The sequence below is a fragment of the Scomber japonicus genome, chromosome 13 (assembly GCF_027409825.1).
Source record: "Scomber japonicus isolate fScoJap1 chromosome 13, fScoJap1.pri, whole genome shotgun sequence".
NCBI lineage: Eukaryota > Metazoa > Chordata > Actinopteri > Scombriformes > Scombridae > Scomber > Scomber japonicus.
Window position 1 is genome coordinate 16539175 of NC_070590.1, and position 23419 is coordinate 16562593.

General features: G+C 39.7%; 1 protein-coding gene across 1 annotated transcript in view; it reads left to right on the top strand.

Moving 5' to 3' along the window:
• LOC128371248 (pro-neuregulin-2, membrane-bound isoform-like) overlaps positions 1-23419 on the top strand; it is a 69552-nt gene that overhangs the window by 11464 nt on the left and 34669 nt on the right. The window contains exons 2-3 of the mRNA XM_053331516.1: positions 21249-21414; positions 22836-22954. Coding sequence (XP_053187491.1) covers positions 21249-21414; positions 22836-22954 — 285 coding nt within the window. The remainder of the gene's footprint in view (positions 1-21248; positions 21415-22835; positions 22955-23419) is intronic.

Here is a 23419-nt window from a genome sequence, read left to right on the forward strand (position 1 = left end):
ATTTGATGGATACTTTTTATGAACAGTATAATTGCCTGTAACATTAGGCTTGTTGTCAGGAGTGTCAAGATCACACAAATTACTGCTGGGATCAACATTGTTTTGGCATGCTGTAGAAGTAACCTATTATTGCTCAGTCCAAGGAGGGAGGGTGAAGCTGGCAGGCACACATTTCTATGTTCTATTGCTTGTAGGTCTTTCTGTGGGCGTAACACTGCAGAAAAGACATACCATAATATTCCATAAAACTGGTTTATAGATGACAACAGGGATCTTCAATTGCATGGAATCAATGGTTTATGTAAACATTTTTTTAAGTCATCATATCAACCATAGCTTTTGTTTTTTTGTAGCTCAAGCTCAACCCAAATTTTCAAAATTGTCTTCTTGCCAATGTCAAGTAATGACCTAATCAAAACTTGGAGTTAAAATTTGACCAAAGTCACATTTTTTCCTTTAAATAGGAACTGCAAAGCATCAAGTAAATAGACTTTGAGTTTTCCACTTGATAATGGAACAAAGTAGACCTGCTGCTGCTGCTTAACAACACACTTATCAGAAACGTCAATTCAGCAGAAACATAATGTCTTGTTAATATTCCTGGAAAAGTGAAATGAAGGTAATGCTTGTAATTTTTCGTGTGAAATTATGCAGTGGTTGGAAAAATATGTTGCGTCATGTATGTGCCATATAGCTGCAAGGTGGAAGATGAATGATAAAACACCAGCACATGCTGCCAAAGTTTCAGGCAGAATTAGCACGAAGTGAATTTACTAAGAAGCAGTCTGTGTTGAGCAATTTTGTAATGTGTGCATATACTTTTGATAAGGTGGGAGTGCATGCATGCTGTTGGTTATGATGTGTCTCTGTTTAAAAGGGTATGTGGGTCAGTGCTGTTTGGAATATGCAGCTTGAAGAACTGATTTTTCACAGTCAAGTTGTGCAGGACACCTGGTCTTCAGTTATTCATTTGTAGTTCTGGGTGCATCTTCATTGCAGCGTCTCCTCACCAAGGTGTCAAGTAGATTCACAGGAAGCAGCATGACACTGAAGGACAGCGCGGGAGATAACCTTTCACTGCAGACTCACTCTCTGGCATTTACTCACTATAGGCTCCTGGGAGACTGTCCTCCAAGGAAAAACGACATTTCACCAAGTGCCTGCAAACAACATGTTTACGTTCAGGTGATAAAGTCCTCTAGTGGGTGTAGTAATTATGACAGTAGCAGAGGTTGGAGGTGTATGAATCAGACTTTTACACAGGAGATTGCAGTTTGTTTCCTATTTTCAACCACAAGCCAACATGTCACAACCCATATCGTTCTTTACCCTTAACCACATGGTAGTTATTGTAAGCATGATGATGCTCTACTAACCTTAAAAGAGTCGTATTTTTAACCCAAAACCTTTCCAAGTCGTTTTTGTGTCCAAACCTTAACCGTGGCATTGGCACAACATGAAACAATGGCATTTAATGTGTCGTTTCTGAAGTGAATGGACCAACAACATATTTTGTTGTTTTATCTGGAGTACTTTTTGCTGCTCCAGGCAACTGCTTCACTCTCATCACACACCAGTTTCTAGCTTGTAGATTTAAGCATGTGATGTTATTTAATAATCTGATGGTAGAGATGACTCACCTGATTGACTGCCTATTGGCCATTTTTAAGGCCATTTCACAGTAATAAAGTCTGTTAGTCAGACACAGGAAATTGAGCATTGGCTGGGACGTTTACCCTCATATTCTCAAAACTGTACCTTTACAACCTCTCATACTCTTTATATACATACATACATCTTTACATACAAAAAACTAATTCTTCCAATTCTGTTTGCCTGTATAAAGTTGCTTGAGTTTAACTTTAGAAGGTTTTATGAAGTAAGTAATGTGCAAGCAATTTAAGTATATTTCTCCCCAGGTTTGTGTATATGCTTGTCAGTGCTTGGGTGTGTTATTCTTTGGGTAATTGTCAGAATTTTTGTAAAGTGCATTTCCTATAATTCTGTGTCGGCAAGCATATGCATGTTTTCCTGCGTCAGTTGTAAGATGCCTAGTTTAAGAAGCTTGCCTGCATTTGTGCAGTGATTCAAGCATGATTAGTGCAATGTAGTCCTTAGAGAAAAAAAACATACATTAACGTGAGTGTTTGTCCAAAAGTGTAATATATAAATGTCCAGAGAAAGCTGACAGTGTCCATGACAGGAACTTCAACAAAACAATAGGAAACAAAAGGACCATGGGAAGGGCAACTGTGTTTGTGTGCAGCGTGCCGAAGTGTTGAAAAGAGGGGCTGCCGGCACTCCTGCTGGGCGCCTCCCGGTGTGTTTAAGGGACGTGTCCGGCCATGTTCACCCCACACACAGTACATATCCTGAGAGAGGGTTTGTTTCCTCAGGTATGTTGTAGGTGTGGATTGATGTGTGTCTTAACATGAAAAGACTTTAAAAAGAATGGAATGGCTTGTTAGCAATGTTTGGAAGTGGACCAAAAGAAAAATAAAGTTTCCCTCAACATTGAAGGGGTCTCCTGCTTTGAGGCAGAGGTTTATTTCAGCAGATTTAAGAGAAAACATGCTTTTGTGGCAGAGTGAAGATAAATTACTTAATTCTCTGGTCGGTGATTGAGTCTTACCATCCTGAATGTAAAAAGAGGAGGAGTTGATAAAAGATTATGACACTGCTGACTCACAGAAGAATAACTTGCAAACAACTCAACACGTATTTACGTGGATATATTGCCCCAGTATACGATGACCAGATACTTGACACCCACACTCACAGTGACTCTGTGTGCTCTCTGTGCGTCTACAACCTGTGACGTCATCAAGTTGTAAATACTGGCGCTTTTCCAGAGTGAATGATTTGAGAAAAAGATAGCAAAAGATTGTAAATCGCACAGGAATTTAATTCATATTCAAAAGGGATATATTTAAACTTCACAAATAACACATGTGACACATACAGCACAAGGGACAAAATACCATCACCAATTTAGACAATTATTGAGTATTAAGTTCTAATAATTAAAGATTAAGGGATGTGTGTCTGTCTGTGATTACTTATGCATGTATGTGTGCGGAGGTGTGTGTTTTGGTGGTAGACTGTTACTCTATCCTTTACCCTTGCTTTCTTCTGCCCTTCCACCAGTGCTCCTGCTCATTATTGTGTTGCTCTAATCTGGAGGGGACAGGACTGGGTGCAGAAGTGTATTTATCTTCCTGCACAAATAGGACCTCTTTCCGTCTGGTCCCTGCTCAGCTTGTTGTTGAAAGATAGTGAGCAGTGTAGAGCAAGTTTCAGTGTGTGTGTGCGTGTGCGTGTGTGTGTGTGCGTGCATGTGTGTGTGTGTGTGTGTGTGTGTGTGTGTGTGTGTGTGTGTGCGGGTGAACTGAGATGTGTCCCAGCTGGCCCACAGACCAGCACACTAACCATCACCTCACTGCAGCAAATGCAGACAAAAGAGGAATATATCTCCCTTGTGATATTGATACCCCTTAACTCCGGGGGTGTTTTACCCTAAATGAGAAAGCAACATTCCTCACTGAGGTCTGTTGTACTTGTAAAAGCCAGTAAGATCAGTGTTACAGAAAGTCCCTGTAGTGTGAGCCCTGTAGCCCCGTTTCCGCTTTTTTTCACATCTGTTGGGATGTGTACTTTCGCTACGGATTGTCTAGGCGTGTTTCTCTTCATTCCCTTGTTGTCTCCATGACATTAGGCTTGCAAGCAGGCAGTTATCATACTGCAAATGGCCATGGGCCAGGAAACCACTGTAGGCAAGCCAGCATTGCAATACAACACAAAATGTACCATGAAAAATAATACAAAGGATGGCTTCTCTATTTATCAAAACTCCTTAGCGCCATTCTGATAAAACTTGATAAAAATTGGTCAAACATCTGACCTCGATTTTGTACTGTAGTAAGTGAGTTGACACTAACCTCCACTCCCTTGTCTTGCCACCTCATCATTATCCATGCAGACATGGTTTTGTGTTTTGTTATTACTACGCTGCCTTTTGGGCAACAATTAATACTCTGGTGGCTAAGACTCAACTATTAGATTTCGGCTAAAGCTTTGGTGCCGTTCCTCCATCACTAAGCTGCTCACACTGGTGGTGGCTTGCCTATTTAGACGTATTACAGCTTTAGCTAGCTTTGACCTCCTTCTCAGTCCTGTTATCAGTCACTGGTGTGCTTGGCGATGGCTTTAAGTCGGGTGGAGAGGGTTTTGTGGGCCTCTGCAGTCATGGGATGACCCAACTACAGGCCTGGCTTCCTGTTAGCCATGCTGGCTTGCCAGAGCACAGTGTGAGGCCATCCTGGCATCGTCACTAGGGACCACTCTCTTGCCCACTTATCAAGCTCACTCAATTTAAGACCGCCTTGATCTGGGCTTATGCCGCCAAAGCATGATCTAAGCTTACACATGCGTAGTGGCCTGTTTTCCAGGAAAAGCCTACATTGGTGAAAAACAAACAAAGAGATAAGAAAGACTCTTGATAAGCCCAAGCTCAGCCACGAGAGGCAAAAACAGAAATGCAAATGATGACCAAGAGGCTGGTTTCACTCTGTGTGAAACTCCTCACAGTGTCCTCAGAGTGACATGTTTGTGCTGCTCTAAAAGCACATTTTAGAGATAAAGGACAAGTGCAGAGCGCAAAAGGAATTTGATTTGATGCGAAGAATGCAAAGCAGAGAGCGGATGCACGTATGTTTTTGAAGGGGGATGGTTGCTGATAAGAGCACAACCTTCCCGTGTTTTCCCTTGTGTACATTTACATTTATCCAGTTTAAAGTTGAGAAGGTAAAGATTTTAATCATGTACATAAAGTGAAATGATAGATTAATTTATATTGAAGTGATATTTATCACCCATTTATTCAAATCAACAATTTAGATAATATTTATTAAAACATTAAAAAAAATTACTGTCATGGGTTCAGGGGTTCAAATAGTGGGGTTTGGGGCTTACCTGGCATTTAAATATATAGATACTGGTCCAAGTTTGTATTTACATACAATAAAAATGATTTTGAAAAGTCCTCCTTTTTAATATGGATTCATTTAAAATAGATTTTTAATAACACATTTCTTTACACTTTTATAATGAAGTTCAATGACGGCAGGTTAAAAATAAACAAGTACAAAGTTTAGTCATTTGGTTTTCGGGAGAAAAATGTGTGCGCAATGGAAAAAACCCCTTAAGAAGCATGGCGTAATGCTGTGATTCACGTGGCATCTTAAAAGTCCATTTCGTAAATTAAGTATGCCTTTATACAGGGGAAATGGTTTGTATTAGGTACTGTACACTATGAGTGGAAAACAGATCCATTTTGAATGCATCTATGACCCATGTGCTTCTTCTATTTACATGTGGATGCACCTGTGTGTTTGTATGCGTATGCGTATGTGCGTGTTTGAGGGGGTATGTTTGTATTTGAGTGTGACAGTGTATACTTTGTCGGCCTGAGGACACTTAGATTGAGTGTGTGTTGTTCTCTCTGGTGAGAGCGCACATATGTGTTTGCGTGAAGACCTGGTTCTATGTGGGTGTGTGTTTGATAAACTGTGAGAGCATGTGGGAGACTGTTTGTCTATTCATCTGGGTGAGAGCAGAGAGAGAAAGAGCAGAATGAGGAGGTGGAAGAGATCTGCTTCCAGCCTCTATCTTCAAGTCAATCTGCTCACAGTCACACAAACCTCTTTATCTCTCCCTTAGACAGCAGGGAGGGAGACAGGCAGAGAGAGACAGACTGAAAAATAAATACGTTTTAAAAGAGGAAAAATACAGAGAGGGAACGAGAGATAGAGATTCAATCAGGCAGCCTTAAGAAGATAGAGCGGATTTTTGTCTAAGAGGATCATCAAAGTCATGCTCAGACAGCATCTGTCATTACAAATATTTGTGCTATTTCAGTAGCATAGAAATGAACTATTATTGTCCAATTGAGAGGCTCTTTGTTATTAGTGAGGGAAGATATATGAAAATTAACTTTGATACCATTTTTATCACCAATGTTATCAGCAAGCAGAAAATGATTTTACAGTGCTCGGTACTTTAGCCACAGTGGAAGTTGAGTGGCAATTGACATCCTCTACAGCTTCTTTTTCATCTAGACTGTGTCCTCAAATACACACACACATACACTGTGTCTCTCTCTCACACACACATAACCACACACTTCATCACATAACCATGACTGATACCAGAGCGAAGCATCAATTTTCAGTCATGAAACAGGGAAAAGCACACAATTGTATCTTGGCGTGGGTGTGTCTGTCTGTCTGCCTGTAGAACAAGCATAAATATTTTTTTTTAAAGAAAAAAAGAGGAAAAAACCAAAAATTCAACCTCAGCTTAATTGTAGGTCTGACACAAATGTCATTTACAGTGCAGCTCTGGTAACCGTCCAAATAAGGAGGACGATCAGCGAGAGTTCAGAGGCACAGAGATCACATCTGGCAAAAGAGCTGTCTGTGTGCGAGGCTGCCGTGCTGCTGGCCTGCAGTATGATGCCCTATTGGCTGATGAGTTGCTATGCTCATCTCTTGTTCCTCTCAGCCCCAATCAAACCTGTCACAATGTGAGTCAGCACGGCCATAAGTGGGAAAGATGCCTCTTACCATTAAATCAATCAGTAATCAGACACATCAGTCAGATTTTATCCAACATGGAGCCACATCTGAAGCACTGAGAGGGACCAGTGGTGTGATGTACTCATGAAAGATAGGTAGTGACAGATGGAGGCTGGAATAGAGCTGGAGAACTGAACAAACTGAGAGGCTAAAGAGCTGAAATCTCATTTCCTCAGTGGCCTTGAGAGTGGAGCATGCTCAGTGCTGATGTTTGTCATCTCTCCTCTCTGAGATGCTACTGCAGTGCTTCCCAGCAGGCTTGGCACAGGCTTACTCATGGACATCTCTCTTATGGAGCGATACAGTGGCCAGGCTGCAGCTGCTCAGCGGATACCTCTCTCTGTGTTTCTTTGTTTCGCTTGCTGTTTCTCATGTTGCTCCACCCCCCTCCCCCTCCTCTTCATTCTCTTCAATGATCTTACCTTTCTTTAATTTCTGCCTCCCTCACTCTTCCTCCCATTGTATTTCTTACACATTATCACCCACTTTCTCGCTTGCATCCTTTCTTGTCTCCCTCTCGCTGTCTCTCATCCTTACTCCGCCCTTCCACATCTCTCTCACACACTCTAGCTGCTACCCTTAAGACTGTGGTTACCATGGTGACAGCTATGTGCTGCGGAAACGTCAAAGAGCCGAATCCACCCAGGATCACTTCCTTGTTTAACACTTAAATTCTTTCTTGCTGTTCCTCTTTGATTTATAGGATCTCTGTGTAAATACCAAACAGCCATGCTTGATTTGAAATCATCCATCCATTTATTATGTTGTAAATGAGACAGTGAATGCGATTTCTGGTCTCTTTTCTGTGTTTCTGATCTCAGCTGTTGCTGAGCAGAGTCATTAGTAACACTCAGATTTGGAATCTTAGTTGACCTTGGTAAAGCTGACCTTGAGAAAATAGCCCCTTCCTCGGGCTTCCAGATGTCACTGGCATTGATTTGTGTCGTGTCTCCCCTTAAGGGGGCTTCACCAGCCCACCCAGTGACATAAGTCTTCAATGTCTCGTCACATGCCTCTCATCTTTTGTCTGTCATTCGTACAGAAAGCCACTTGCGCAGACACTTACAGTATGAACACATGGAAAGCAGCAAGACTGGCAACATTAAGAGGTTAATATTTATGCTCAAAGATGTGTGTTCTACACAATCTTCCTACAGACACTGCAGCTGGATGCGCAGGTTTTTATTTTAGTAATCAGGCAGCAGTGCATGGTCAGAGCATGGTCAGCTGAGAAAGCAGATGCTTTGTTAAAAGGTGAATATCAGCAGGTGGGGCTGTTTTCTGTCATCTGACGAAGAGGACATTATTGTCACCCCCCATCCCCAAGCACACACACACACACACACACACACACACACACACACACACACACACACACACACACACACACACACACCATTTGTCCTCTTCCATTCCTGTTTCTCTTAAATGTTGTGTCCTCTCTTGCCCCCTCCTGCACTTGCTTTACCCCTCGGAGTCAAGACAGACGTACTAAAAGCAGACACTATACCCTACTTTAAACCCCCCAACCCACAACCATATGCACTTTGTTGGCAAAAAAGCAGACAGATCTAAACAACATAACCTAATGGCTGTTTAAAGCCATTATGTCTAAAAAGATAAACTCTTGTGCCTGTGAAAGGGCAGGAGTGCTGTTGAGCAGTATCAATGTGATGATGTGCAGGTATGCTATTGTTAGGAGGGAGCTGCTCAGCTCCATCATACGGGAAAGCTGTCTCTCCTTTTCTGGGAGCAGTGAGGAGGGATTAGGAGGCAGGCAGAGATGGGGCCTGTGGAGCATTTATGAGCAGGGCATACAAAGGATCCATGTCAGAACTTTTAGGGGTTGGCTCCATTTTTTTTTTTTTTTTGAATTTGCTCTTCAAGTCATACTCCTCCCACACTGGCCCACTGTGCCCCTCCACCTCCAGACCCTGATCCAAGGACAGCCCACGGCTGTTGAAAAACAGCAGATGCTTTTCTGTAGACTAGAAAAAAGAGAAAGGGATTTCGATGTCCGTGACCATATTTGTGTCTTGGTGTGTGAAAAATGGAGTTCATTTCCGAATCTTGTTGTACTCCGCTAACGCAACCTTGTTCGGAGCTCATCACAAAAACCTGTGGACAAATATATAAAATAATTTTCTCAACTGACTCTCAATGTGTAGTCTGCTAGAACTCCCTCCCTTTCCCCTTCTACATGCACTTTTGTTTTTGCACATCCGTGTTTTTTGTAATGCCGCAAGTGGAAAGTAGTTCTGGTAAAAGTTCTACATTTTTGCATCTATGCTGTATGCAGCAAAATTTTCAATTTTGTCCAGTTCAACAGCAGTTCAGCAAGTTCAAGTGAAAAGTTTGAGAGGATGACTACATTATGAAGTTCACACCACCCCGAAGGTTAATGTGCTCCCTATGCTCCTACAGCTACAGGACACCCTCATAACTCGTGTCAGCAAATGCTACATTTCACTAATTTACATCTTGTGTGGATCTGCTTTAAGATATTCTTGGGTCCATGGAGGAGCAAGTTGAGAGATGTTGTGAGAAGCACACAGACAGCCAAATCATATTCCAAATCTTACAATCTCACTTCTTTTGTCCTGACGTCACCAATACTCACATTTCTGACACATACATAAACGGCATGCCCACCCACACCGCACCCCACAGACTCACAGGCCTAGGAACGAGCCTCGTCTTGTTGAGTAAAGGAGGAGGAAGTGAGTGTTGAGATTGGGGGGAGATAGGGCGGCAGGGGCAGCTCTCCGACAAACTGTAGCCCCTGCTAGTACTCAGTTACCTCTGCTGACAGATTAGATCATCGAGAACGACCACTGGGGGGAGAGGAGAGGAGAAGACAGGGTGGGAGAGAAGAGGTGAGGAGAGGACAGAAGAGGACAGGAAAAGAGAGAAGAAAGAGCAATTAGTTTTTGAAGCAGGAGAAGCACCTATATTGGACCTGAGTGACGTGTCAAACCTTGAACTTGGTTTGACCTCTTCGGTTTTTTTGCCTACAGATGAGGCTTATGGTACTGAGTGTGCTGACCTGTCAAGACATGACCCTTCTGCTGCCCCTTTCAGTCCATACTGCTGCTGCCTCCTCCCTAGAAACGCCAAGAATCCTCTGAGGGCTGGACTGAGACAAACCCCAGGAGGGCCCCGCAGATGACTCATCTACAGTTTTTTTCTCACAACGCAAGAGTTTCATTGAGAGTTGCTCTATTGTTGTTTCAACGTGTTTTATTTTCCAGCCACTTAACATGACAGTGGAGTTCGGTCGGCATGAAATTAGAAAACTCTGTTTTAGCAGCTTAAGATAACTAATGATCACCATGTAGTCACAGGTTGGGCTATATGTCAAATTACGATAAACAGCTTTTCCGTAAGTTATGTTTATATAGATATTGCTTCATGCAAACCAGAGTAAAAATACACTCTTGCTTTAAAAGTGAGAAAAAGAGTTATCACTTTAAGAAAGTTCTGCACACTTCTTGAGCCACTCGTGTGCCCTTACTGGCCTTCAACTTAGTCATGTCCTACCTTTATCTCATGAGTTTCCCCTGCCCTACTTTCCTCTATGCTTTAACTGAATACACAGAAAATACCAAAGCTATGACCACTCATTGTATAGAAATAAAAATGTATAGTAAGTAAAGTAAGTAAATATTATAAGTAAATATAATAATAAAATATTTTTTAAAGTTCTAAATCCTTTTTTGCTGCGTGGATATTGGTGACACCTGGCTATCAGTGACAGGGAAAGAAAGAGAGATATATCCACAGACATGCTGTTACTTGCCTGTAGTGCTAAGAGGGGGACTGACAGACAAGTGAGGTGAGGAAGGGGAGCAGCCCGGGAAGCCAAAGATGATTTTGTGTAATTTTGTAAGAAGCAGTCTGTCAAAGATTGTGATCTGACATTCAGCACCTCACACACTGCTTTCTCTGACACGTATCTACAGAATCTGTGCACAGCAAATCTAAACCAGATGTGAAGTGTGTTGGGACCCCAACATCAACCTGGCAAGGGCAGGTCCCCGCCTGAATTATCTGGGTGGGGTCAACAGTGCAGAGGGGATAGCTTAACTGGTCTCGCTCCACTTTTGCATGGGTCATTACAAAGGAGAAGATGCTCCGGGGGTATGGGAAACAGAGTTGGCTTCAAGCAGGGCCATGGAGCTTGTGTGGGCCAACTTCAGATTTTTGTGTGGACTACATGGGACCACAGTTGTGGCTGCAGGGACTGGAAGAGCCACTTCTTATCTGATAGATCCAGTAAGGGAACAGTTGATTGCCTTAAAGCAATGGGAAATGCCTTCTATGCTCCCTCCCTCCCTCTTTCTTCCCACCCTCCTTCTGTATTCTATCCCCTCTTAGTTTCTTGAGCAGTGCCTTTCTACCTTTTCTCTCCTTATTTTTCTCCCTGCTCCCTCCCTCCCTTCCTCCCTCTCCCTCTCCCTCTCTCTCTCTCTCTCTCTCTCTCTCTCTCTCTCCCTCTGCCCTGCTGTGAGTAGGTGGTTCCTTGCTGTACTTGATTGGTGTGAGTCTATATAGGAGGGGAGACGCTCTAACAGGCTCAGAGTCTGGTGGTGCCCACTTGCCACACGTTCCCAATAGGACTACCTGTTTTTTTTTCTGTGTCTTTTCCTGAGAGGATTTACTTTTCTTCTGACAGCATGACGGAGAACAAGAGGAAAGAAAAGAAAGGGAAAAAGAGGGGGGGTAAGAAAGGACAAAAGGAAAAAGAGGGCGATCTCACTAAAGGTAAAAGGAAATGAATGGCACAGTCTTTATAATATTTTATCTATCTCTATATATATGTATACATATATGTGTATATATGTGTATGTATGTATATATATATATATGTATGTATATATATATATATATATAGATAGATAGATAGATAGATAGATAGATGGATAGATAGAGAGATAGAGAGGCTTGGAGAGAAAAAGAGAGATTTAGTTGGTCTTACTGTATTACGGAAGTGTGGAACAAAGTATCCCCTTAGCTTGTCAAAGCTTGCCGCCAGATTGTCACATGGATTGGTCTCCTAATGTGGACAGCGTGTAGAGGCACATCTGGTTTTGGCAGCAAATTGGTAATATGACATGTGTGCAAGATCAACAAAAACATTCAAAAAGCAAGTTTTGGAGCTCAGAGAGTCAAAATACAGTTGTGTTATGAGCTCTGATGGTTGGCTATAACTGTGCTTTAAAGGTTTTCCTTAATTCATTACATGATCATGTTTTCACTAATGTTCTGCCACATTATCTGAGTATTTTTTTTAAATCAGCCTTTTTGCCACTTTTATCATATAAGTGTTGTGTGTGTATTGCAATTCAGTATTTCATTATGCACTCTTTGACAGGATTAATACATTAAGACTCTCTTGGGAACTTTTAGTGATTATCTTAATTCTGAGTCTGTGGTAAGTCATCAAACATGGAAGACTTTCTGTATTTTTGCTGGATGCTAGTTTGACTTTAAGATATCATGGGAGCTGCTTGTTTTACAGAGTCACAAACGTAGCAATGTGCTTGCTCAGTAGTGGTTCTTACAAGCTGCAGCATGTCACTGTAGTTTGACCTCAGGTCATGGGGAAGCCCAACCCCCATTTCAGTGACACTTTAAGGACAATACTATGATTTTCACTCTTTACTATATACCATTCTTGGTTTGATCAGATAGTAAATTATTGACAGCATCTTTACGTGTTGGTAGCCATTTTGTACCAGCTGATGTCACATCTGTCAGCTTCCAATAGATAACGTTTGAAGTTTGGTTTTAGCATTTTCAAGTCAGGTAAAAGAATGTTACTTTTTTTATATGCGTCCTAAGTATTGAAATGACACCTTTTTAGGTTTAAATGTGCTACTGAAGCTGTTTTTGGCATATGTGTTTAATTTCCTTGTTTTATTATGGTTAAATATATATGAATTATTACTGCTCCTAAATTCAACTTTGATTGTGATCTATAAACACGTAACATAAACAGTACGCTGGACACAGAGTACTTGCAGAATACTTTTTGGCATCTTTGTGAATCAACAAGCTCAGCTGCCATACAAACAGAGAAAATATGCGTCAGTGTGCATGTTCTGGTTTATTTTCTCTGCTTTTCACAAAATGAAACAAATGAAAATAAACTGGACATGTTTGTTATTGGATTTTATCAATATATTTTTAACTATCAGTGTCATTGCCAATGCTAATTGATACACCTCTCATGTCGATAAATGTGTCCAGAACATGATAATCTGATCTTGAATCATAATTTTCCTTAAAATGAGTTCTATTATTGATTTATCACAAAAGTTGGCAAATGGGCAACCTGTGTGAAACTATCGGCTTTCCCATTGTCAAATTGGGCTTTCAAAGTACTCAGGGGTGATGCTTGGTGTGTCCACACTAATGGCACTTCATGTACATCATCAGGTGTGTTCTTGGTCTAAGGCTCAAAATTGGGTCATCCAAGATAAAAAGAGAGGTATCGAATAGCACTTTTAGAGGTAGCTTTTCTACTTACTACTTTAGTCTCATTTGGTTCTCTAATAAATGTGGCCAGCTTGTATTATCCACAAGTGACATCAGGCTGTTGGGGAAGTGGTTTATCAATTAATCATGTTCAAAAGAAGTTATCTTTTGGCAATTTTGCAGCACAGCAAATCTAAAAAAAAACAAACAAATCTACACAACCAGAAAACATGTTGACATGATCCACAATGGTCTTCTAACTATGTAATTTAGGTTCTGTGTCATTGGTAATGTTTCTGCATCTCAATCCAGTTCATTTTGCTACAGTATAGTCTTCATTACTGGTGTACATTTTAACTCACCTTCTTTTAGCAAAATTCATGTTAAACACATGCTGTTCAGATCTCCTAGTTACTTTAGCTTTTAACTATTCCTCTGTCTCATTTAGTGATAATGGTATATGTCGTAAATGTAGTATATTTACTGTGTCAGAGGTGAGGGTCAGTAAGTTAGTCAGATTTTTGTTGATACTTGATGAGACACTAAACTATCATATATGCATTTTTACTATTTCAAGCCTAATATTCAGAGACAGATACAAAGTCAGAATAGTATGCTAGATTTTGTATACTACCTTTGTTATCTGTGAGATAATAAAAATCAAGATAATTTAGCTAGCTAACTTTCTTTGCTGGCTTGCTAAGTTAGCAAATCAGTCCCATAAAATTTTGCGAAATGTGCCCCCACAGATAAATGTAGAGTGGCATCTGTCTTGCTGTATGTCAGTCTGAGTGGTGGCATTACATGATTTCATTTGGAAAGACAATTTTATTGATTCTCAATCAAAGATGTTACCAAATAGTTACACTTGGCATGTGAAGGTCTAAGTCAAGAGACATAAAACAATGTCAACAAAGGACAGATTTGGGCTTAAGTGATGAAAACGTCTTGTTATCACTGTAACAGTTTGCTGCAGGTCCGAGGTGGTCTCAGAGCTTCACTAGACTCAAGTTAGCTGATTTTTTGCAATGCAGCTGGTTGAGCTGTATAGGGACTCATTAATATTTTCCCCCCTTTTTCTTGTAGTTTTCTTGTGTGCTTTATGACTGTTATTTAACTGTATTGCGTAGTGTTCTAAAAACGCAACTTTTTGTATTAATACGACTAATGTTGTACTGCATGTACATGCATGTGTATACATGTGTTAGTGTGGATGAGGCGTGACAACATATAATTGTATGTAATCTAGCCCATGAGCGCTCTGTTGGGACAGTGTATGCTTGCATGTCAGTCAGCCCTCTCCAACATGAAAGGAACAAGACAGTATTGTCTTGTGTTCCTCACCTGAGAATTAACTTTTCTACATTTATTTACGGAGATTACCTCTCAGCAGGTATTGCTCAGCTTTAATTGCCCTTTCAAAGGCTATGACGTCTTTAACATTTGGACCATACCAAAATGTTGGTTTAGGGTACTGCTGCTGCAGTGTTACATGGAAATTTCCTTACAGATCTATTTTTTGAAAGCTACATGCATTGTGGCTGAAAATTGACACACAAATGTTGCATAACTTGTATAGACACTAACAAAGACATTTGTGCCAAAATGTTGGTCCTTATTGCAAAGAAAAGACACCTGAGGCAGGGGAAAACTGCGCAACATTGGTGTCTTTCTTCTGAATTAGAAAGGGAGTGAAAAAGGCTACAGGCATTTCATCAAATCTGTCATCAATACAATGCAGCATAGATGCATGCCCCCCTTTTGTAAGTAGTATAACTCCTTGTACAGGCTGCCTGACCTACATCTATAAACTTTTTCTGGTGATGATATAATTCATACAACTCTACTATTCATCTTATCTCATGGCAAGAAGAAACACAACAAGTTTCTTTTGATATGACTGGGTTTGCGTGCTTTGTGAGGATCATAATAATTAGTTACAGAAGTGAAGGGTAGGCTCCTTTATTTTGTGCCAGATGGTTTTCTATCATGTTCCAACATCTACCACACCTTTATAATTGAAACATAGTGACTTAAATAATTCAGCAACAAAATGTTTAATAGAAACCAGTAATCAGAGGGGGCGATGGTAAAGACTAAGCCTCCCATTCAGGTGCAATCTTCTTTCTTATAATTGCTCTTACAGAGAAGTTAAAAGTAATACAAAGATGGAGCTTTCATTGTGTTCATCTGAAAGCAGAAACAATATACCAGCAGTAACATGGACGTCCAATTGGTTACCTCTCTCTCCCCATCTGTTGAGGTTTAATGCAGTATTAATGCTTGCTTGCTCTGCTGTGATGAATATAGAAATAAAAAAAATAAATAAACAGAAATAAATACATTTTTATTTCTTCGGGTTTGTTGAAATTCAAAATATTACTTGTGTAACATACATTTATTTTGTACATCCAGTGGTGCAAATGAGAAGCAAATATCATGAAGGTTATTATTGTGATTATATTTGCATGCAGCTTTGTGTAGCACAGTTGGGACATTGAAAATTGTGTTTAAATGAAGGCATTTTGTAGCATAACTGCATTATAAAATGTTCATATTACTTTGATAGATTTACACATGAATGCTATTGAAAGGGAATTCATTTGATAATTTGATAAATAATAATAATAATGATGATAACTGTTCTTAATAAGAAGTTGCTGTTACTGTGACAAAAGTGCAGTTAATAATTGAAGCCACAGCTAGCCAGGACTTAGAGATTTAGCATTAAAGGACATGATAAGAGCTGCTTTTGAACGAAGATGTTCAGGAACTTGTAGTTGTCAAATTTTACTGACCAACAAGACCTTAAGTGACACTCAGTCAGTATGAAATATGGTTGATCTGAAAGTTGGGCAGAACTATATGGCCAAAAAAAAGTCATTGAGTTAGTTGGCAGCATGCCCTAATACAATATTATGTATGCTGTATGTTCATTTTCAGTAAAGAACTGAAGAGTAGTCCAGTCTAACTGGATTGCTCAGCCAGTGAAAAACAATTAGATCATTTCCTCACTGAAGAGGAAAACATTTTTTGTGGTAGTGATGGAGACAAACGGTGACGGTGACAGTGATACAACTTTTAGCTTCAGTATTTATGGTATCACATTGTAAATAGAGTCCAGTTCTGCTTGTTAGAAAATTAATGACTTTGCCTAATTTACTCACAGTAGTGGCATTTATGGTGTTTTTAGTTTGGGCTTTTTCTACTAAGTTCACACATTCATGAGGGATTGGCAGTCAGTTCTATTTGGAAACAGTAATTGTTTACATTTTACATTCACTTCAGTGTCCTTTGAACTTTTATTGTAAATGACATGAAGTTTTGTTAAATATTTTGCAAGTCTACATAATTTAAACTTTTGAACTTCTGCAGATTGTGCTTTTCACTGTGCAACCATGTGTAAACCACAAAAATGCAGTTTCTGTGTAATTATATTACAAAACAATCTGTCTCCATTAGTTTCAATGAAAGAAAAGTTATATTAAGCTATTTGTTTGGATGTTCGGTAAAAAGATGAGGATTGACCAAACCAGGAAAAGTAACACATTAGAAGCATGTCTGTAGAGTTCAGTGAGAGCAGTACCCTGAAGTTGAGGGTTTTGAGTCATATATAAACAATGCAACAGCTAATTATTTGGTGAAAGTGCATTGGTTGTGGTGGGAGGCTGTTGAAATGATCTCTTTGAACAGATGTTGTGTTACAGTGACTAGTGTGCAGTGTCTGAAGACCATTCCCACATGCAAAACCCATTTCTCTAGCTGCCTCACCATGTAATTTGTCTTTTGACAACGTGCAGTGAAGTGACATAACACCAGAGTAATCAGGGATACTTTGTCTAGGAGGGGAAACACAAAGGCATGCCTCAGATTCCTTTTCTAAGCTCCTGGAAGTAAAACAGAAATGTTAACTCAATATGCGCAATGCATTGTTAATTCATCAAGTGACTTTGTTGTTGAACCTCTTTCTGGGCTGAGTTTTCCAACTGTTACCCAAGGCATGAGCTGTTGACACGGCAGATAGGCCTCTATCCTCAAATTTGGTTTTTATAGTCCATGTCTGCAGCTGCCCCTCTGCTTCAAAAAGAGAGAATCAGGCTGTTGTTGAGGGAAGGGTTTATCATTTCGGTCTGACACTTTTTCCACTGCTGTAATGGAAAATGAGACAACCATTAGCCTCCAAGAAATTATTTCATTTCCAATTATGAAAAAAACAACAACTATTTTTCACATTGAAAAAATATAAATCACAATTAAAATTGACATGATTCATATCAAGTAGAGCTGACCTTGTATGTCATGTCAGTCAAACTGTCTACTGTATGATTTGTCATTCTAAAGATGAACAACTACCGTATATCACTAAGCACACTGTCAGAGTAGTGTCTTTAATGATTTCTGGAGGGTTTATGGATTTAAGAGGCGTTTGTTTTGATAATTTATTTTGTGCAATGCAGATAAAAGAGTGTGTTTAACACTGACATGAAGAATAATCTCTATGGAAAAGGATGTTAAACATCTGTGTTTTGAAGCTAGAGTGTCTGATGGACTCCTGTGTCTTCATTATAACTGCATCCTGTAGATGGAGCAGACCCTCGACACATCTGGCTTACTGGGTTGATGAGAAGTGCAGTCCTGTGTTTCTGTAACTCTTCCAGGCAAGGACAAAGCTCATTTAATTTGCTTGGCAAGGACAAACCTGTGTCCAAGCGATGTACTAAACATTTTTCTTTATGGTGCGACCTCATTCCTGCTGTTCTCTGACTATGACTGACAAGGCTTTACTTGGGCAGTGTGCTGGGCTGAGTCTGGCAGAGTGGAGTGTGTGTGGAAGTCATGTGCAGTAGTCCAGTTACACAGGCTTGGGACCATGGACTTTAAGAAATATATACAGTAAACCACAGTTGGCTTTCTCCATCTAAACTGAGCTCTGATTATAACATTAGCACATGAACATACAATCTTTATGTAGGCTTTGTAAGTTCTGTTCTTTAAAATCATTGACAGAAGTAAACATTCAACTGACACACATTGTAACAAAGCATTGTGTTAAGTTTGATATGAAAATTTGCACAAATGAACTATTGTACATTACTACTAACAGATGTAATATTTGGTAATTTTCCATTAGCCAACGTAATGTGAAAATTAGAGGGATCAGTGGACTATACGGCATTATGCAGTCTGGTTTTTTTTAAACATCATGTTGCATACAGTGCATTACATGTGTTAGATTACAGAAGATGTTTAATGAAGAACACCTGGAGCATTGAGAGTTGCATGCTCAGTGTATGGTCTTGCTGGAGGCTACTGATAAACCCATCCCACTAGCAGAGCTGATTTTAAATGCTGATATACAGTTCAGCCTATATACTTTCATGACTTTCAGCAAAACCACATTTATGCGTTGCTGCATAAATGAGGGTTATATTGTGCCAAATCCTTTTGGGACAGTAAAATCTTGAACAAACAGCTCAAGCAATCGAGGCACAAAGATCCATCTTGAGAAAAAAACTCATTAAGGTTACTAAGTACCACAATACAAAGGCACATCTGCCTAATTTTAGAATCTTTGTCTTTATTTTCCAAATGCCATGGATATCATCACGCACATTTTCCAACAGGAAGCTGTTCACAGATAAAAGTCCAGTGTCTAACCAGTGACAGATTAATTTTAGTAACAAATAGCTGCCATTGAACTAAAAATACAGGCTTTTCCATTGATCTGTGTTGTATGTGAGCTATTTTAAATGTGACATTTAACTATCTGTGATTCAAGTGGAAATCAAGTGTATGTCAGACCGACAACTCCCTGTATGTGGTGCGGAGTATCCTGGAATAATCAAGCCTGTTTGTAATTGGGTCTGATGCTTTTTAATTGGGCAAATTTATATTATTCAACTTTTGGATTTAAGCAAAAAAATGTCAGTAAACCTCGAAGGTCTTCAGCCCTGTCATTGATCACTCTAATATCACTGTATGAATGAAGCTAACACGACAGTATATATTTCAGAAATAATTTAGACAACATCAGCAACGAGAGGCATTGCCCTTTAAGTGAGACGATGAAAAGATAAAAGGCTGTGTAGCTGAGAAGTTGTTTCCAGAGAGATCCAATGGCTGGACCTGAGAGATGTGACCTCTGGCTCCTATCACGAGTATTAGTGCCAAGTGACCAGGGGCGGCAGAGCAGGCTAACACACTCACAACCTACTTGGTTGCAGCAGACAGAGAGCTTTAATATCCACATCTATTGAACTTAATAAATGAAAATACTGTGAACACTGTTTTGAATACTTCCTTTAGAACAGTGCAGGAACTTTTGACAGTGACTGTTTTACAATACCTATAACTTATAAGAAAACAAGACAGAAATATGATAGAAAGGGTTATAAAAATGTACTGCACAACAAGTTAGACAGTTACAAACAATACAGAAACATGAGCATAGAAATAGTGTCCTCTCTTTGTATACAGTATAATACATAGAAGGTACTTGTGCATGGCAGGTAACCATAACAGTTCAGTATAACAGGGATTTGCATGATGAATTAGGTACTTATTACACTGACATAGTGCACAATGAGGATTTTATATTACAGATGTAACATGTATGCAAGTGTTGGAGTGCATTTGTGGTAGGAGAGGCTATCTTTGTAAAATGTAGTTTTAAGTCCACAGTCCTCAATAGATATGGGAGGGTCAGAGTTGATAAGCACAATTTATGGGCATTTATTTTTACCCAAACTTTGTTAGTAGTAGATATATATCACATAGGAAGTGGCAGTGGCAATTTTAAAGTTTCAAAATGCAGTTTTTGATGCAAACCTATAACTGTACCCCAAATTCATCACAATTGTCCACTTAAATCCACAAAGAAAATGAAAATTAAGGTTTTTCTTTCAGTGCAGACATGTTGCCTTTACCAGGTCAGTGAAGTAGGACAGTCTCTCAAGAAAGAGGACAACGGAGGATAAATTTGGTGCACCTCTCCGTTTAATTGAAGTCATTACCTATGTATACTTAACTGTGCTTGTCACGCTTTGTTTGTCTTCATTTTGCTGTCATCCTTTAGAGGTGATGCACAGCAAACAGCTGTAATACAGGGGACTACAAAGTTCAGTATATACATGAAATTATAAATGTTACACATGGAGGGAGAGAGAGTGTGTAAGTGAAAGAGAGAGAGTGAGAGGGGGGCATCTTGGCCAGCCCCTGGTTGACCCTTGTTCACCCCTGCTCTCTTGCTCCGCCCTGGATGAGTCTTCTCCTAAACATGTGTGCAGCTGTCAGCTGGAAAGTGTTTGTGTGAGTGTTTGTTGCGTGTGCATGTATGTGTGCGTTTGGACACAGATCATTTTTCATAATGAAAAAAAAAGTTGCAAGAAATTATGGAATATTTCACATCAGAGTTTCTTCATGTATAGTAAATACTGAAACATAAAATTGGAACATTTTTAAAAGTCACACATTTCTTGCAGTCTGCTTATTGGGTGTTGGGCTTGAGGTACACAATGACACAATTCCATCAAAAGCCATGACTATAGCATATACAACCTAACTCAATATTACACAACAGCTGTAAAATGTGTCAAAATGTCAAAATTTGTCGAAGTGCAGTTAATAGATCAAATATCCTGATGTCCTGTTGTTTTTTAATATACTGTTATCACAACCGACATCTTATTATGGTGTCGAATTGTTATTGGATATTTTTGTTAAACAATTACTTTTGATTGTGTGTACATTTGTGGTTGTGTACACATACCATTTGTGACGCAGTTGTGTTGCATTTGGGAACAGCTTTTCATAATTAGCTTGTAGATATTTTGCTGAATTTTGCCTCAGGTGTTTTTATAGCTGCAACGCTACAATGAAATTCAGCCTGTTTATTAGTCTGAGGCAAAGTTGATAATCTAGTGACAACATCTGGTGGTCACATGAAAAAGTTGTTGGTTTAGTCTATAGAGGGATGATTGGCTCCATTGCTGTCTGTCTGTCCTTCTTTGTCCTGTTGTTTCTCCTAAAACACCAATACACAGTTATAAATGAACTGTGTACAACAAATTGTAATCAAGTTTGTGTCTATGGTCATAAATAACGCAGAGTTTTTCTCTTCCTCTTTTTTTTCAGCTGCGGCTCCAAAGTTAAAACCGATGAGGAATCCATTAATAGTGGATGAGGGAAGCAAGCTCACAGTTAAGTGTGAGGCCACAGGGAACCCTGCCCCGATCTACAGATGGTTCAAAGATGGCAATGAGCTGAAGAAAAGCAAAAAAGTCAGAATAAAGAGCAGCCAGTAAGTACAAATGACCCATGTCCTGTGAACCTAACACAAACATTGTAAGTTGAAAAGAGACATATGTAGGTACTCTAAAGTTAAGGCAAAGTTGTTTCTCTCAACAGACTGTGCTTGTGCTTGCAGACTGTGATTGTGTTTTTCCAAGCTACTGAAGTTTGAAACTAATTTAGAAATATCATCAATACAGTAGACATGAAACCCCAAATATGAAATATAAATATTAATATTATTATTACACACAAATCACCCCTCCTTGAGTAAATTCAGCACATGCCTTGTTTACCACTGGAGAAGTTCAACCAGTGGCTCATACTTGCTAACTTTATCTATATATTGTTGTGTGTATAACTGAGTTAGGTTGGTGACTTCTCAACTTGTTGTACTGTTGAAATACATTTTAGCAAATTGCAGATAAACATTTCAGTGATTTATTTTCAAAAGTAAAACAAGACATAAATGCACAGCACCTCAAATGATTGTTATTTTCTACTTTGGGTCCTGTTCCATGTATTATGAGATCTTAAATAACTAACGATCAAAACTGAACTAGCGCATGAGCTAAATAAGTCTTCTCACTTCCTGGTAAGCGTGTACATAATGTGGCCAATTGCATTCCTCCTGGCCTTTTACACTACAAATGTCTACAAATATTACATCTTTATTTAACCTCTTAGGGCTAATAGCTGAATTAGTTGGCAGTTGGAGGAGTTTTACAGATCTCTCTTTATAATGGTGGTCTATGGGGAAAATCGGCCACAGGAGATTTTCTTTTGCTGCAGTACCGTAATTCACCACTGATGCCTATTGGTTGCAAGTCTAATTGGCAGGGCTGTATCCAGCTCTTTTAATAATGCATGGTCCTGTTCCACTCCCTCTCTGGTCAAGTTGGCTAATTATGATGAAACTGAAGTAATTGACTGTGAAGAATGTCTAAAAAATGTAAAAGAAGACTTGTAGAGAAAAATGTGAAACCAATGTAAAGACATTCAACCTGCTTTAATCATGTAATTACTTGTGGCCACAGTGGGAGCTGTTGAGCAAAAGTCACTTAGGTTTACTTTTGAGGAGAAAATACATAACAGCAAAAAAGTGCTTTAGATGGCAGTATGGTAGTAAACCCTCCAATTGAGTGTAGGGATATTAATGTTGAGTGTAGCTGTGAGACCAAGAATCCCTTTAACAGGTAGCTGTAAGACTTGGTCCTTTGCTTTTCTTATTATAAGCGCTTTTTCACCTTCAAAGTTCAGCCCCAGACTAAGCGATCATGATCTCTATTAAAGCAGAGACTTGTTGCCATGCTGCTGCTTGCCCTGTTGTCTGCCTTTCTGTCCCCCATGTTTCCACTTGTTGCGTTTCCATGCTATTTCCTCCCTGCCCTGATTCCCCTGACTCAGCTGTGCGAGTGTTGTCTCCCACAGGAAAAACTCCAGAGTCCAGATCAACAGAGCAAAACTGGAGGATTCTGGGAATTACACATGTGTGGTGGAGAACCAGCTGGGAAAGGACAACTCCACTGGCACTGTCAACGTCCAAAGCAGTGAGTACAGAGCCCTAAGCAACACACACAGATGTACTGGCATTGTTGTTGTTGTTATAACTGTTCTCTTGCCAATTGAGAGATCCAAAGGAGCCATTGCAAAAAGGCATGTAACAATGATAACATGCATGAAGAACAACTGTCCTCACATGTGGCCCTCGCACATTTATCAATGGAACAGTGTATTGTACTTGGAGGTGAAAAGAATTTAAATGCAATGTATGGTGTGAACTCTCAGTTTTTCATTCACCACAGTCTTCCAGCAATGTGAAATCCCACAAAACTAGAGATACACGGTGCTTTGACCGTCACTAGCACACAACAAAGGAAGCAGCAGGCTATACAGTATAAATTTAAAACATAGCTCAAAAGAATATGAAAGTTGTCTAAATGTTCAGAGTGTGTGATAGAATCGAACAGGCTTGTTCAGTAGTGGTTTGTGTGCATTGTTGAATTTTGCAAAGT